Here is a 14,665-nt window from a genome sequence, read left to right as displayed (position 1 = left end):
CTGTACCCCTAAACTCACGGAACCAATTAATTTTTATCTCTCCATTTGAAAATGGATCCAAATTAGTATCCAAATCAGTATAATTTACCGTATACAAACATGCAAGATCCAAACATGCAGACAAATGAGTATAATCCAAATATGCAGCCTTATAATTTTGTGTACGAAAACATTCAGCCTTTGCATGACAATATTTCTCGTGTCAATTGTCCATACATAATGGGAGATCAGTCATCAAGTTCCCAAAATGTGAATATGAATGCTATTTTTTATGGTAACACACTTGATGCCTCCATCCAAAATGAACATGCCATTGCACGGTACCCCTACCAGTATATTTGCCCCCTACAAACCTCACAGGAGAGGTGGAGCCAGAAATGGTGATGGGATTCGGTGAGCCAACGTTACCTCTTGCTGAGTGGATGAGGAAATTCTGTGCCGATGATTGTTGGGAATATTTTTCAAATGGATCTTTAAAAGGTTTAAAATCAGAAGGAAGAAGAGTTGGACGATGGATAGGCGAAGCTATGCATAAATGTCATATGGAAAACACATGTTTCGGTAATTTTCTCAAGACAACATTAGTGGGAAGCAATGGACTGGAATTTAATTATTCGGTTAATAATCATACAAGTAAGTTTTTTAACCACATTTATAATATAGCTTACCACATTTGGCACCATTTGATTTGCAGCTGTAAAGCAGTTGATATTTAAGCAGAGGAGTTAAGTTGCTAGTACTTGCAGCTGTAAAGCAGTTGATATTTAAGCAGAGGAGTTAAGTTGCTAGTACTGAACAATACTTAAGATGTCTTTTGAAATGTATATGAGCGAGTGTGATTAATCTCTTAAAATATGTGCAAGTAAGTTACTCCCTCCGTCACTTTCAATTATTTACATTTTTTAGACGACACACATTTTAAGGTGTATATAAAGTATAGTTCTGTATTTTTTTTTACAATTTTGTTTTTCTAAATAAAAATTAAAGCATTCAACTTTTATTCAGAAAAACAAGATTGTAAAAATAAGTTACATAACTATACTTTTTATGCATTTTACTTAAAATGCGTGTCGGACACTTTTTCAGAAATGTAAACAATTGGAAGGGAGCGAGGAAGTATATGCTACCTGAAGGTTGAAATTTTCCGGGGAAGCTAAATCATATGTTACTAAAAATAACCGAAAAATACAAGCAAGTTGTTCTATTTGGAGGCCTTTTTTGTGTGATGCTAATTTAGTTGAAAAAATGTTTTTCTTATAAATTAAAAGAAACTTTTAAATGAATAGTAGTATTGTTGCTTTGTATGTATTTTTAGTGACCTGATGCCATACAGATATTAACCCTTCTTCCCCGTACGTATATCACAATGTTGTTTTTAGAAATGTAGGTGGACCCGGACTTCATTATATTTTGTTGGTTTTATCTTGTTCTCAGACATTGTTCCCCTGCCTCCAACTCGCATTAGTTGCATGTAGCTTAAATAAGCGGATGAGAGATAAGTGTATACACATGTATTAAGGCCAACTCTATGCAAATTTTGAATTGGATCGAAATTCATTTAGCGTGAATTTTAGAAGAAGATAAAGCCAACATAAATAAAATATTTATCTAATTAAATATAAGCATGCGCCAAAATTAATCACACACAATTTAAAAAATTATAAATTGAGCATGATATGCACGTAATGTAACATGTGTTATCAATGATCACACACATCACTAAGATTAACTTTACAAATATATATCTAAATACTTAACATTTAAATACAATTCAAAAATCATTGATAAAGTCTTGTGTTATTAAAATACACTTTAACAAGCAAAATAACTACTAGCAAATATACGTACATGCGCCTATTGAACATATCCTTTCATAATAATCCACTAATCACATCTTAAATATTGTCGGTGAACAAGGTACTATAAAGTCTAAACATAGTAAAAGATACTCCCTACATCCCTTTTACTAGTCCATTTTAAAAATAAATTCATTCCATTATACATATCTATTTCTCTTTTTCAATACAAATTTAAGTAGTTTCTTCCCAAACTATCCCTATATTTATTATTTTCAAGGTTTGACTAATTTGAAATTTAGTTGTATTCTCCTTTCCCAATATAATAATTAAGGATACAGTAAGGAACCATTTATCTAGATAATCATTTCCTTGGTATGTGTATTTTGTTCGAAGAGATTTATAAGAGAGGACGGAGGGAATATAAACAAAATTGAAGTTCCATTTTAAGTGAATTTATACCTATAAATTAGTAATTAATTAGCATGCCAATGCCAATATGAACAAGTCATCAATCTACTCGTTAATGAAGATAATCAATGTAAAATTTATACCTCTAAATCATGAATAATTTGATTATTCATAGAAATTTGAATATTTCCAATCCAACCTTTTTATAGAATGTGTGTAACAGGACAATGATGACACTGTTGGAAACATGTGGGGATTTTATCGCAATTTTCCTTTAAATCCTGTCACATAGGGATGACAACGGGTCGGATCAGATCGGATTTTGTAAGATTCAAATCCGATCTGTTATATTTCGGTTCAATTCGAGTTCGGGTCCGGATATAGAAAATTAAGATTCAGATCCAATCTTTCGGGTTTTTTCGGGTTTCGATCGGTTTTGGGTTTAATTCAGATATTTTAAAAATAACTAATTAAAAACAAATAAATCTACATTATTATACAAATATGCTACATACACATTCTTATTGAATGGTAAGAATACAAAATTAGTAATTTATCTAATGTGAATAAAGGGTTGACGTCCTACTTTCCTAAACCTAGGTTAAAGGTTCGACTCAATTAGATGTGTTCGTTTGTTTAACTAAAAAAATAGTACTCTACATATTTATGTAATTCAATATTAACGTTAAATATAATAAATTTAATTATCAACAATCATCCAAAATATGGATTATAAATATTAAATTTAATTATTTGGTGTATATAAACCATGTATTATTATCATAAAATTATGTACGATGTAAATATGTTATCGGATTTTTTTCGGGTTTTGGGTTCGGATCGGGTTCGGAATGGATTTCGGGTTTCGGGTCGGGTATCGGTTCAGTACAACAAAGATCCAAATCCAGATCCAAACTCTTTCGGGTCCAAAAGTAAGATCCAGATCCGGATCCAGATCCAAAAAATAGGGTTGGTGTATATCCAAACGGATTGGGTATCCGCCGATTCAGGTAAAATTGACATCCCTACAGTCACCTGCTAAGTTTATACTCCTATAATATAACGTTAATAATAAAGCATAAAAGCACACCACACACATATATATTGGGCCTGTTTGGCCGCCCTCAAATAATCAGCTTATAGATTTATAAGCCTGTAATTAGTTATCGACGAGTGTTTGTCGACCCAACTTATAAGTTGAATTTACAACTTATAAGCTGATAAGTTGAATGTTAGTAATGACGTAATTTTTCTCAACTTATTTTGATTTTTCACTTTTTTATTAATTTTTATTTTAAAATATATATTTGTAAATGTTATTTAAATTTAAAAGTCACGAATTAAGAAAATTATATTTAAAAATTATTTATTTTAATTATTTAACTAAAAAAACTTCTGACTTATAAGTAAATTGTCCAAACACTTATATAACTTATAAATTTTTATGTATTTATCACTTATAAATCACTTATGTATTTTAAATCATAATTTACTTATTTAAGATTTCTCAAACGGGCACATGATATATATGAAGGAAGTTACAGCCTTATTTATTGTAATACAAACAACAAAGCTACAACCTTTATCTCTCGATTCGAGTAACCAGAGCAACTTCATCAAAATCCACCCCTTGTTTCTGAACGTACCCCTTGGCAACAATTTTGGCTTCATATTTGATCACTTGCCCATTTGCATCTCGCTTAATATTGTAAATCCACTTCAAGTCTATTAATTTCCGACCTGGACGTATCTATGTCAACTCCCATGTATTATTTCTCTCAACGGCATCAATCTCAACCTTCATGGCTTTCCTTACTCGCCTTCCTTAGCTGCTTGATTGTAGTTGACAGGTTCATTAACTCCCACTATTAGTAACTCGTCTTCTACCAATTCTATTGGTTATGTTTCATTATAAATCTCCGTGAGAGATCTGTGATGTCTCGGTTGGCTGTCTTCGTTTGAACTCGAGTTTGAGTCACCAGTTGACATTGTGCTTGATCCCAAATCTTCATTAGAGCTTTGACTACTTACTGGAGTGGAGTCAGGAGTATATGAATTATCACTATTGTCTTCAAATGAATTCCCAACGTTACTTACACCATCAGTTACCACCATAAAGTTAATTTGTTGAGTTGCTCGTGTCACTATCTTGTTATCCCAATTCCATGACTTTCTTTTCTCGAACACCACATCCCTACTCTCACAAACTATTTTTGACTCAAGATCGCACAACCTATACGCCTTAGTGCCAGGCTCTTTTCCAAGGTGTATGATGACCTTACTTCTGCAATCGAGCTTCGTTAATTGTACAATGGGTACCTTCATATATGCGAGGCAACCAAAAACACGCACATGCTCGAGATGAGGCTTATTCCCAGACCATGCCTCATAAAGTGTTATCCCTGTGACACCTCGAGTTGGAAGCCTATTTAACAAATAGGTTGAGTGTCGAATGGCTTCTCCCTAAAAATAAACTGGCATCCTTATCTCCTGCAACAAACTACGTGCCAATTCTATCATGGTCTTGTTCCTTCGCTCAACCACACAGTTCTGCTGTGGCGAGGAAGGCGCAGTAAAATGCCTCGATATTCCAGCCTTCTCGCAATAGCGTACAAATTCTTTGAGGAAAATTCTCCCTTCTATCTGTTTTGAAAGTTTCAATCCTTTTCTCAGGACCTTTCTCAACCAAAGCCCGAAATTTCTTGAAGGCACTGAAAGCATCATTTTTATTTTTCAACATGTAAATCCACGTAATCATCAACAAGAAGAAATATGTACCTATTACCAACTGGAGTGCACGGAGATATAGGTCCACATAGGTCACCATGTATGAGTTCCAAAGATTTTTGTGCTTGAATTTTTTTTTGTGGAAAACTCTTTCTAGTTTGTTTATCCAACAAGCATCCGGTACAATTATCATTCGGTTGGTCAATTTTGGAATGCCATAAACCATGTTTGTGGTGGACATTAGTTTCATTTCCTTAAAGTTCACATTCCCGAGCCTTGAGTGCCATAACCAATTCTGATTCTGGCATCTTGTCATCATACACATTGGTTCATGATTGTAAATGATCACCTTATATAATCGATTTACAGATCGCTTCACTTTCATGAGAAGTTTTCCTTATTTGTCACGAACCCAAAAAAACTCTCCACTAAGCACAACCTTGTGCCCTTCTTCTGAAAGTTGGCCAAGGCTGATTAAGTTGCTACACAACGAGGGAATATAATACACATCACTTAATGTTCTTCTTTCACCATTATTGCACTGTAGAACGATCGAGCCCTTTCTCTCAATCTTGACCATTGATCCATCACCAAACTTAACTTTTCCATTCACTCGTTCATCCAGCTTATCGAATTTTGACTTCTCCCCTGTCATGTGGTTACTGGCTCCATTTTCCGGGTACCACAAATTTGATTTTACAAAATTATTATCTTTGAGTTTTAGTCTGGGTGTTACCTTTTCTTCATTGATCAGCATGACATCTACATTCCCTTTATTCTGATCATACTTTGCTAGAAGTAGAACGGATTCATCATCTGGGATTTGCACGATACGGGCCTCTTCTTTGACTTACTTATCTCGTTTAGGCTTTTTGCATTCTACATCAAAGTGTTCGTAGACACTACAATTGAAACATATGATTTTACTCTTATCTCGAACACACCTTCCTTCATCCTTGCCACGATTTTCATTGTTCCCGCGATACCTTTGGCCCTGTGATCCCTCAGCTTTGTTGCTCTGCCTCATCCATTCTTCTCGAGTCAACAATAACTTGCTATCTTCCTGTTCTCTTTTACTCCATTCCTCTCTGGTTAGAAGTAATTGGTTTCCATCACTATCAGTCTGCCCTTTCAACCTTTCTTCATGTGCCTTTAGTGAACCTATAGTTTTTTCAACCGTCAATGTTTCGAGGTTCCCAAATTGTTCAATGGTGGAAGCAATTTGCAGAAATTTAGTTGGCACAACACGTAATAGTTTCTTAACCACATATGACTCATCAACACTTTCTCCTAAAGCCCGTATATTTGTCACCACTCCATTTAATTTCAGATAAAATTCATCGAGTGAATCTGATTCTTTCATAATCATTGCCTCGAACTCAGCTTTAAATGTTTGCACCCTTGCCGTCATCACACGCTCAGCACCCTAGCACATCATTTTCACGGCTTCCCAAACCCCTTTTGCAGTCTTCTTCTCTGACAGTTTTAACAAAATGTAATCGGGAATGCCCCTGTAGATGGCAGTCAAGGCAGTCTTGTCCACTTTGTCTTCAATAGTTGGCCTTAAACCCTTTGGTTCAATTGCATCCCACACACTATGGGCCTACATACACACTCGCATTTTCATCGCCTCAGCATGGGATAACTCAGGCTTATCGTACCATTTTTGTTCTTTCCTGTTTCTGTTATCTACTTTCTGGGCATATATTTTGACATACATCGGCTACTCTAGCTCTGATACTAAGTGTAAAACTAAGAACAAAGCTTGCACTGATCTAAGTGCTAATTTTATTATGAAACTGAATACACATAAATAGAAGGCACAACAAATAACACCTAAAGTCACGTTTCCGTAGACTTATTCAAATAACTAGAACTGCAGACGTTTAGTCCAATACCATGATTGGATATAACACAAATAAATTAAATAAAAACAAATTAATAACCTTTATTAATGAGTGAAACCTCTTTTTTAAATGGTATTTTGATTTCACTTATTTTTTGGTACCATCACATTTTGGTTTCACTTTTAAAGATTTATGTTATAATTCTAAGTGTATTATTTTTATTCTTTTTGACTCCTATATGACTTGTAATCCTTTATTAATAAGCGAAAACTCTTTTTTTTTTGAATTATACTTTGGTTTCACTTATTTTTTGGTACCACCAGTTTCACTTTTAAAGATTCATGTTATAGTTCTAAGTGTATTATTTATATTCTTTTTGACTCCTATATGACTTATAATTCTTTTTATATTATTTTTACCGGTCAAACTTTTTAAGTTGGTTTCACTTATTTTTTTATTCTACTATCTTTTGGTTTCACCTTTTTATGATTCATGTTATAATTCTAAGTGTATTATTTTTATTTTTTTTGATTCCTATATAATTTATAATTCTATATATATTATTTTTACCCGTTTTTCTTTATTAATAAACGAAACCTAATTTTAAGTATTATTTTGGTTTTACTTATTTTTTGATTCCATCACATTTTGATTTCACCTTTTACGATTCATGTCTCTAAATATATTATTTTTATCCTTTTTGATTCTCACAAAGTATGAAGTGAGGGAGGTGTGCTTTCTTAGTTGTTTATGTGAAATCAAGGAGCAACATGTTACACATATATTTCTAATTTTCGTAGAAATCTTTTTTATTTTTTATCAAAATAATAAAATGGAATCCTTTATACATTGTTATTATTAATTAATAAGGGAACCATCTTTTAAGGGGTACTTTGGTTCCACCCCTTTTCAGTTTTACGAACTTTTGATTTAATCTCTTTTTAAATCTTACTATATCTCTAAATATACAAATTTTATTCTTTTTTTATTCATACATGACTTATAATTCTATATGTAATATTTTACCCGTTTTTTTATTCTTATATACCACATATTTATATTGTTTTTATAAAAATGAAATTGTATATACATTGTAATTTCTAGATTCATACCTGCAGAATTATATTTCAGCACCAAAGACAAATTTATACATACTTAAAAAATATTTTATTAAAAAAATATACAATCACATGTTTTATAAAAACACAAATTCGGCTAATAATAAGAAATCTAATATGAAATAACTTAGTAATGTTGATTTAATGTTTTGTTAAATTTTACGTCAATCGTCCTGCTCATTGCTTGACTAAAATTTTGATGTAAAAGTTATTATGTCTTTTTGAACAACAGGTACATAGTAACATATAATTTTGTTGTTCTAATAAGATTTGAGTAATGAAAACTATATATATATTTTTAAAAAAAATACAATAATCATATAATTTTATTTATTATATATTTTAATAATAATTTAGAATAAATTTCTATAATCATTATTTAATATTATTATTTTTATCTTGGTGCACGCGTTATCAACTACTCCCTCTGTCCTCTGGATTGTATACATTGGGGGACGGGGTTCCACACGCATTTTAATGGTCCTCTAAAGTATAGTTCCGTAAATAGCTTTATTTTTTTTTGAATAAAAAATTGATGTTTGAATTTTAATACAAAAAAAAGAAGAAAAACTTAAAACTAAATTATGGAGATATATTTTATATTCACCTTAAAGTGCTTGTCAATTATTAAAAAAATGTATACAATTGGATGTGACAAATGGAATATTAGTTGTTATTAATAGGAGAAACAATCTCTTAAAAGTGTACTTTTGGTTTCACCCATTTTCGGTTTCAAAACTTTTGGTTTCACCATTTTTAAATCTTACGATAGCTTTAAATATATCATTTTTCTATATGACTTATAATTCTATATGTAATATTTTATCCATTTTTTGATTCTTATATATCATATATTTATATGATTTTTATATAAATGGAATCGTGTTTACATTGTAATTTCTAAATTCATATCTATAAAATTATATTTTAGAACCAAATGCAAATTTATACATACATAAAAAATACTTTTATTAGAAAAAAATATGCGATCACAAATTATATAAAAACATAAATCTAGCTAATAATAAGAAATCTAATATGTAGTTACTCAGTAATGTTAATTTAATATTTTGTTAAATTGTCCGTTAATTGTGTTGCTCATTACTCGGGTAAAATTTCGATATAAAATGTATTGTATTGTATATGCAATACTTAACAATGTTGAGTTTGTAGTTCTAATAAAATTTGAGTTAATGAAAACTACATATAAAATCAAAAGATAAATTATAATAATCGTACAATTATTTTAATTATATATTTAATTATAATTTAGAATAAATTTCTATAATCAATATCTAATATTGATATTTTGATCTCGCCCGTTAGCAGGGGTTATCAACTAGTTCAGATTAATAACCAACAACTATCACCTTGCATGCATGTAGATAATCTCTTGCCAATAGAGGTGGCCAAACGTGCGGGTTCGAACCGCACATTCGGGACCGGCTCGTACGAAAACCGTAAAATATTCGGCCCGATTCGGGCCGGTTCAAACCCGCACAACCCGCCGAAAGAAGCGAACCGAATACGAATTTAACTTTAAAAATTTGGAACCGGCACTGACCCGCACGACCCGCACAGGCGAAGCCCGCGTGAGCCGCACGAACTATGCAACCCGCACAGCCCGCACGGCCCGCACAGGCGGCACGAACTATCCATCTCCATCGCTACGCTGCTTCTCAAAATATCTACCATATCTGATCATTTTCATGCTACATCCTAATACACATAATCAAATTGATCTAAAATGTTTAATCCAAAGGTTGTTTCTTTATGTCTCAGATCTTGTTTGTATCTATTTCTCAGTTTGTATGTATTAAACTACACTGTAGAGAGTTTTTTCCCCAATTTTTTTTCGTGTTTTGTTGAATATGTCAAGAAGTTACAGTATGGTAAATGAAAGAATTGCTATAAGCGCTATCTACGAGAATTGTATAGTCACATGTAGTATGATGAAATAGATGATTTCTATATGTCCGATCTACGGGAATCTTGTCGGCCCGCACGAACCGCCCGCGAACCACCCGCGAACCGCCCGCGAACCGAGCCGAATCCGGGTTACCGTATGTCAGCTCAACCCAGCCCGGCCCGATTCGCTCGTCTCCCAGTGCCGGTTAAGTGTTCAATTTTTCCGGTTCCAACCCGCTTCCAACCCGGCCCGGACCACCCAACCCGCACGGTTGGCCACCTCTACTTGCCAACCATATTTTCAAGAACACTGGGCCACTGGCTCCAGTCTTACACACCTTTGCTTCACATGTTCATCATTCGTTTATTGTTTTCCACACACTTTTAACTTCATATAAAGTCTTCCGTAAAATCTGGTAGCCTAAATCACCTGCATGTTTAATCTCAACTCCGTGCTAAATATTAACTAGATTATAGACTTTCAATAAAAAAAAAATTACATTTGATTTGTTCTTATATGTTGTATAGGAATTTGTCGTATTTCGTAAGTCATATGCCCTTATTTTGGTAGAGTAGTCAGAGAATAGACTTTTGTTATGCCTTCACTCAAATCTACAAGAAAGACCGGTCGAAAGTTATAATGTCAAATGTGCTTCATGGGAAATCATTCTACAATCACAAATGGAGTTCGAAAATATCAAACGTGCCACTATACGACAAAGTTTTTAGGCACAAGTCTTCACGGTATCGAAGAAGTATTGATCTCTTGATATATCATAGAGCTTGTTATATTCACTTTATCGATGGCGTAAGTTACTCTATCAAAACCAAATTTTAGATTTTGTGTAGATTTCTAATAGTGAAAAGCTTAATTATTCTTTTTAAATAAGATTTTAGTTTTTAATCCCTCACTTTACCAGTAAGGAAATCATAGATGATTTTCTTCACTTCATGTTTCCGGATATTATACCGAAAACTTGGCACGGGTTGTATCACAATTTATTGCCGAATAAAGATGATTTGATAAGAGAGTTGAAGTGCCAACCTGGTGATCTTGATTACACTAAGGTACACTAATATGCAAATGTAGTTTGATGAGTTTCTCCAAAGTTTCATTCTTTCCTTATTATCAATGTAGATTACTTTTACTACTGTTCTCGAACATGGAATTTCAATTATGTGATGCACTATCGATTTTGTAAAGGTCTAGCACTCTAACTTGTCTTGAACATGAAATTTTAATTATGTGCTGCAATTTTTTTGTAAAGGTCTAGAACTTCAGTTGATAATATACTTTTGCTCTTGCATTGGACCTTTACTTGGTGACTGTGCTTGAGTCTTTTGGTTTTGTGGAACCATTTTCTTCGTCACTGTTCTATGATTTCTCCAGGATATTCCATGTTTCTCTTCTCAAAACAGGCTCTTGTAGTTCCACCCAGTCATATATATGTTGTATTCAGCACATTAGTGTCTTTTGCTGGTCTAAGCATTTCTTTTTTATATTTTGAAAAAATTTCCCTGCAGCAATGACGACAAAGAAAGCTGGCAGTTAATGAACTCGTGGTCCTCGTATCAGACCGTGGATCATTAGGCTAGATTTTAGAGTCATGGCGTTGTAATGATTGGGAACCATTATGTTGAATTTATTTTGGGTATGTAAAGTAAATGTAAAGAACACACTAACATATTTGAACACTAACATATATGAAGAACAGTAATTAACAGTAAGCTTCAACTCTAATTCGAATTTGAATACAGGGGGCTGTTCGAGAGACCCAGTGCTCTCCTCTCTATCTTAATTTTTATTCAATAATCACATAACCCCAATTACATCCCCCTTTCCTCTTAATCCTCCTCCTCCATCCCTTCTCTGTTTTTGCATTTCTTTTCATCTTTATTATTATTTCCTTTTCACGTTAATTGACCGGACCTTGATAAAATTATCCCTGGCCTAGTCCCTTTTGTTATGTCTAGAAAACACTTGCAGCTTCTTGTTGGACTTGTGCATTTCATTGCATTACCTCGCCCCCAAATGAGCACCTTGTCCTCAAGGTGGAAGTTAGGAAAACAGTTGGAGATTGCTGGTACCTCTTCCCAAGTGGCTTCATATACTGGTAGATTTTTCCACTTAAGCAAAAATTTCAAGTGCTCAGATTATTCATTGCAAATACGTCGGACCTCCAGTACTCTTCTGGTTCCACCACAAGCTCAAACTCAGTAGTAAGTTGTTCTGGAATAGTTGGATTGCAGATAACAGACCCAATTGCTCGCCGAAGTTGGGATACATGGAAGACGTGGTGGATTCTGCTAGAAGGTGGCAGTTTCAGCTTGTAAGCTACTAATAAGTGGCATTTTATACCACTTAGAACGTCTTAAAATGGCTTAAATTGGTGTCTTGAAATCAAGTATTTTGTGTATTTGATGCGTTTTTCTAGTGTTTATGCATTTCAGGGTATTAGTTGCATTTCAGAGGAGGAATCATCAAGAATAAGCCTTGACATGTGTTCACCATTGAGAGAGGAAAAGAACGGGCAGATTACGGCGAAGAAACGGAGCAAACCTGGAAATTTTCCAGTAGGGTCCTGCGCGCCCGCGCAGCAATGCTGAGCGGCCGCGCAGCAGCCTTGCGCGCCCGCGCAGAAATGCTGAGCGGCCGCGCAGGGTCGGGGAAAAAGATATATTATTTTAGACTTCTACTTCTGTTTGGCTTCCAACTTCTATGTAATCTGAGTTTTATGGGACTATTATATAGGTAGATTTGAGACGTTTTTCATAGAGTATTAAGAGGAGATTATGTTTTAGATTGTGTTTTGCAAGAAGCGAAGGAGATAAGGAAGAAGACCGATTTAGCACACAGCAACGAAGAGGAAGCATATATTCTTGTGATTCTTGTTTCGTTGTAACGTTGGATGCTAGTTTTCTTGCTTTGACTTATTTACTCTTGTGACGTACTCTGTTTTAATATAATCAGTTTAGTTGTTATTTTCTTGTATTTATTTATCATGATTTCATATGAACCCATGATGGCGATAAGTTCTATTATGGGCTAATCGTGATCATGGGGTTGCAACGGATTTATTATGGAATTCTTTAGTTAATTGTTTAATACTTTAGTATGTGATGATTGCATGATATCTAGTATTGGTTGTGCGTATTCGTCTTATGTGCGTCGCGAACATATAAGATAGGGTGTTAATCTCTTGTGAAGCGACGGTGGATCTTGAGATTTAGAACTTGCCATGCTAGCATAGGTTCATGTACGTTGTGCATGATTAGTGGGTAACTCTAACAGTTTTATTTGCCCTATGTAATCAAAAAGGAATAACTTGTGCTTAAATCGTTGTGTTGTCAATTTCTGTAGACATATAGGAACTCAACATAATTGATGACTATTCAACTTCTATCTTAATTATGGATGTTTGGTAGAATGGTATTAGTACAATGAAAGTTGGCTTTTATCAGTTTCGTGTTATTCGATTAATATCATCACTGTCACATGCTAAAGGTAATAACAATGGTTATAGAAGGAAGTAATAATGAAGTTGTGATCTCATGAGTGTTTTATTATTGATAAATTGAAGTGTTAGTTAAGTGGTTAATTAAGTAGTTAATTATAGTTAATATTTAATCAACAATTTTAAGTGTTATTATCTTAACATTGAGAAGTAGTCATACATTGGTGAGTGAGTTAAATTAGACAATAAATTAGTCTGAGTCTCTGAGGGAACGAACTAGAAAGTATTCTATATTACTTGCGAACGCGTATACTTGCGTGAATATTAGTGCGTGATTTCGCCCTAACAAGTTTTTGGCGCCGCTGCCGGGGACTCGGCGTATTTGTTTAGTTTATGTACTTACCATCATTGGTCATTAGGACTCAGTGATTAGGACGTAGTAGTTAATTACTCTTTTCGGTTGTGTTTCAGGTACTTTAGCAAACGTTTATGCAAACTCGTTCTCGTGCTCGCAAGAGGACCTTAGATACAGCTGAGGAGAAAGACGAAGTTCTTGATACACCGGAGAAGTTAGATTTTGAGGATTCAGATTCAGGAACTGAGCAGAAAGAACCAGTAAACATGGGAGATCGTATTGTTCAAGCTGATCCAGCTCTTATGGATTTTTCTCGGCCTAAAATTGATGACATTCAGTCAAGCATCCTTCATCCGGCTATTCAAGCTAACACCTTTGAAATCAAGCCGGGCACTATTCAGATGGTGCAGAATTCTGTTTCTTTTGGAGGAGCGGCAACTGAAGACCCCAACATGCACATAAGGAATTTTGTCGAGATCTGCAGCACTTTTAAGTATAATGGCGTGACTGATGAGGCTATCAAGTTGCGGCTTTTCCCATTCTCACTGAGGGATAAAGCTAAAGACTGGTTACATTCTGAACCAGCTGGGTCAATCACTACGTGGCAAAATCTTGCGCAAAAGTTTCTGGTGAAGTTTTATCCAATGGCAAAGACTGCTGCTATGAGGAGTGCTCTTACTCAGTTTGCGCAGCAACCTACAGAATCTATGTGCGAGGCTTGGGAACACTACAAGGAAATGTTGAGAAAATGTCCACATCATGGAATGCCGGATTGGATGGTAATCACTGGTTTTTATAATGGTTTGGGGGCCCAATCTCGGCCCATGCTCGATGCAGCAGCTGGAGGCGCCTTATGGGCTAAAAGCTATACTGAGGCGTATAATCTTATCGAGACGATGGCTGCAAATGAGCATCAAAACCCAACTCAGAGGATGACGTCAGGCAAGGTAGCAGGTATTCTGGAAGTTGATGCAGCCACCGCTATTGCAGCCCAGCTCCAAGCACTATCAATGAAGGTTGATTCTTTGGCTACGTATGGAGTTAATCA

The 14,665-nt window shown here is 34.4% G+C and overlaps 1 protein-coding gene and 1 non-coding gene across 2 annotated transcripts; both read right to left on the bottom strand.

The window, feature by feature from the left end:
* Positions 1-5,784: 5,784 nt before the first annotated feature.
* Positions 5,785-6,345, bottom strand: LOC141664799 (uncharacterized). The gene has a single exon (XM_074470752.1). The coding sequence runs from the start codon at positions 6,343-6,345 to the stop codon at positions 5,785-5,787; it is 561 nt and encodes a 186-aa protein (XP_074326853.1).
* Positions 6,346-14,276: 7,931 nt separating this feature from the next.
* Positions 14,277-14,383, bottom strand: LOC141669688 (small nucleolar RNA R71). The gene has a single exon (XR_012553956.1). It is a non-coding gene; the product is annotated as a small nucleolar RNA R71 (small nucleolar RNA).
* Positions 14,384-14,665: the final 282 nt, after the last annotated feature.

Source organism: Apium graveolens, chromosome 6 (assembly GCF_009905375.1).
Source record: "Apium graveolens cultivar Ventura chromosome 6, ASM990537v1, whole genome shotgun sequence".
Taxonomy (NCBI): domain Eukaryota; kingdom Viridiplantae; phylum Streptophyta; class Magnoliopsida; order Apiales; family Apiaceae; genus Apium; species Apium graveolens.
Note: the sequence above shows the minus strand (reverse complement) of the source record. Positions and strands in the feature narration are given on the sequence as shown.

Coding starts and splice junctions, on each gene's coding strand:
- LOC141664799 (XM_074470752.1), bottom strand. CDS start 6,345: ATGACGGCAAGGGTGCAAACATTTAAAGCTGAGTTCGAGGCAATGATT.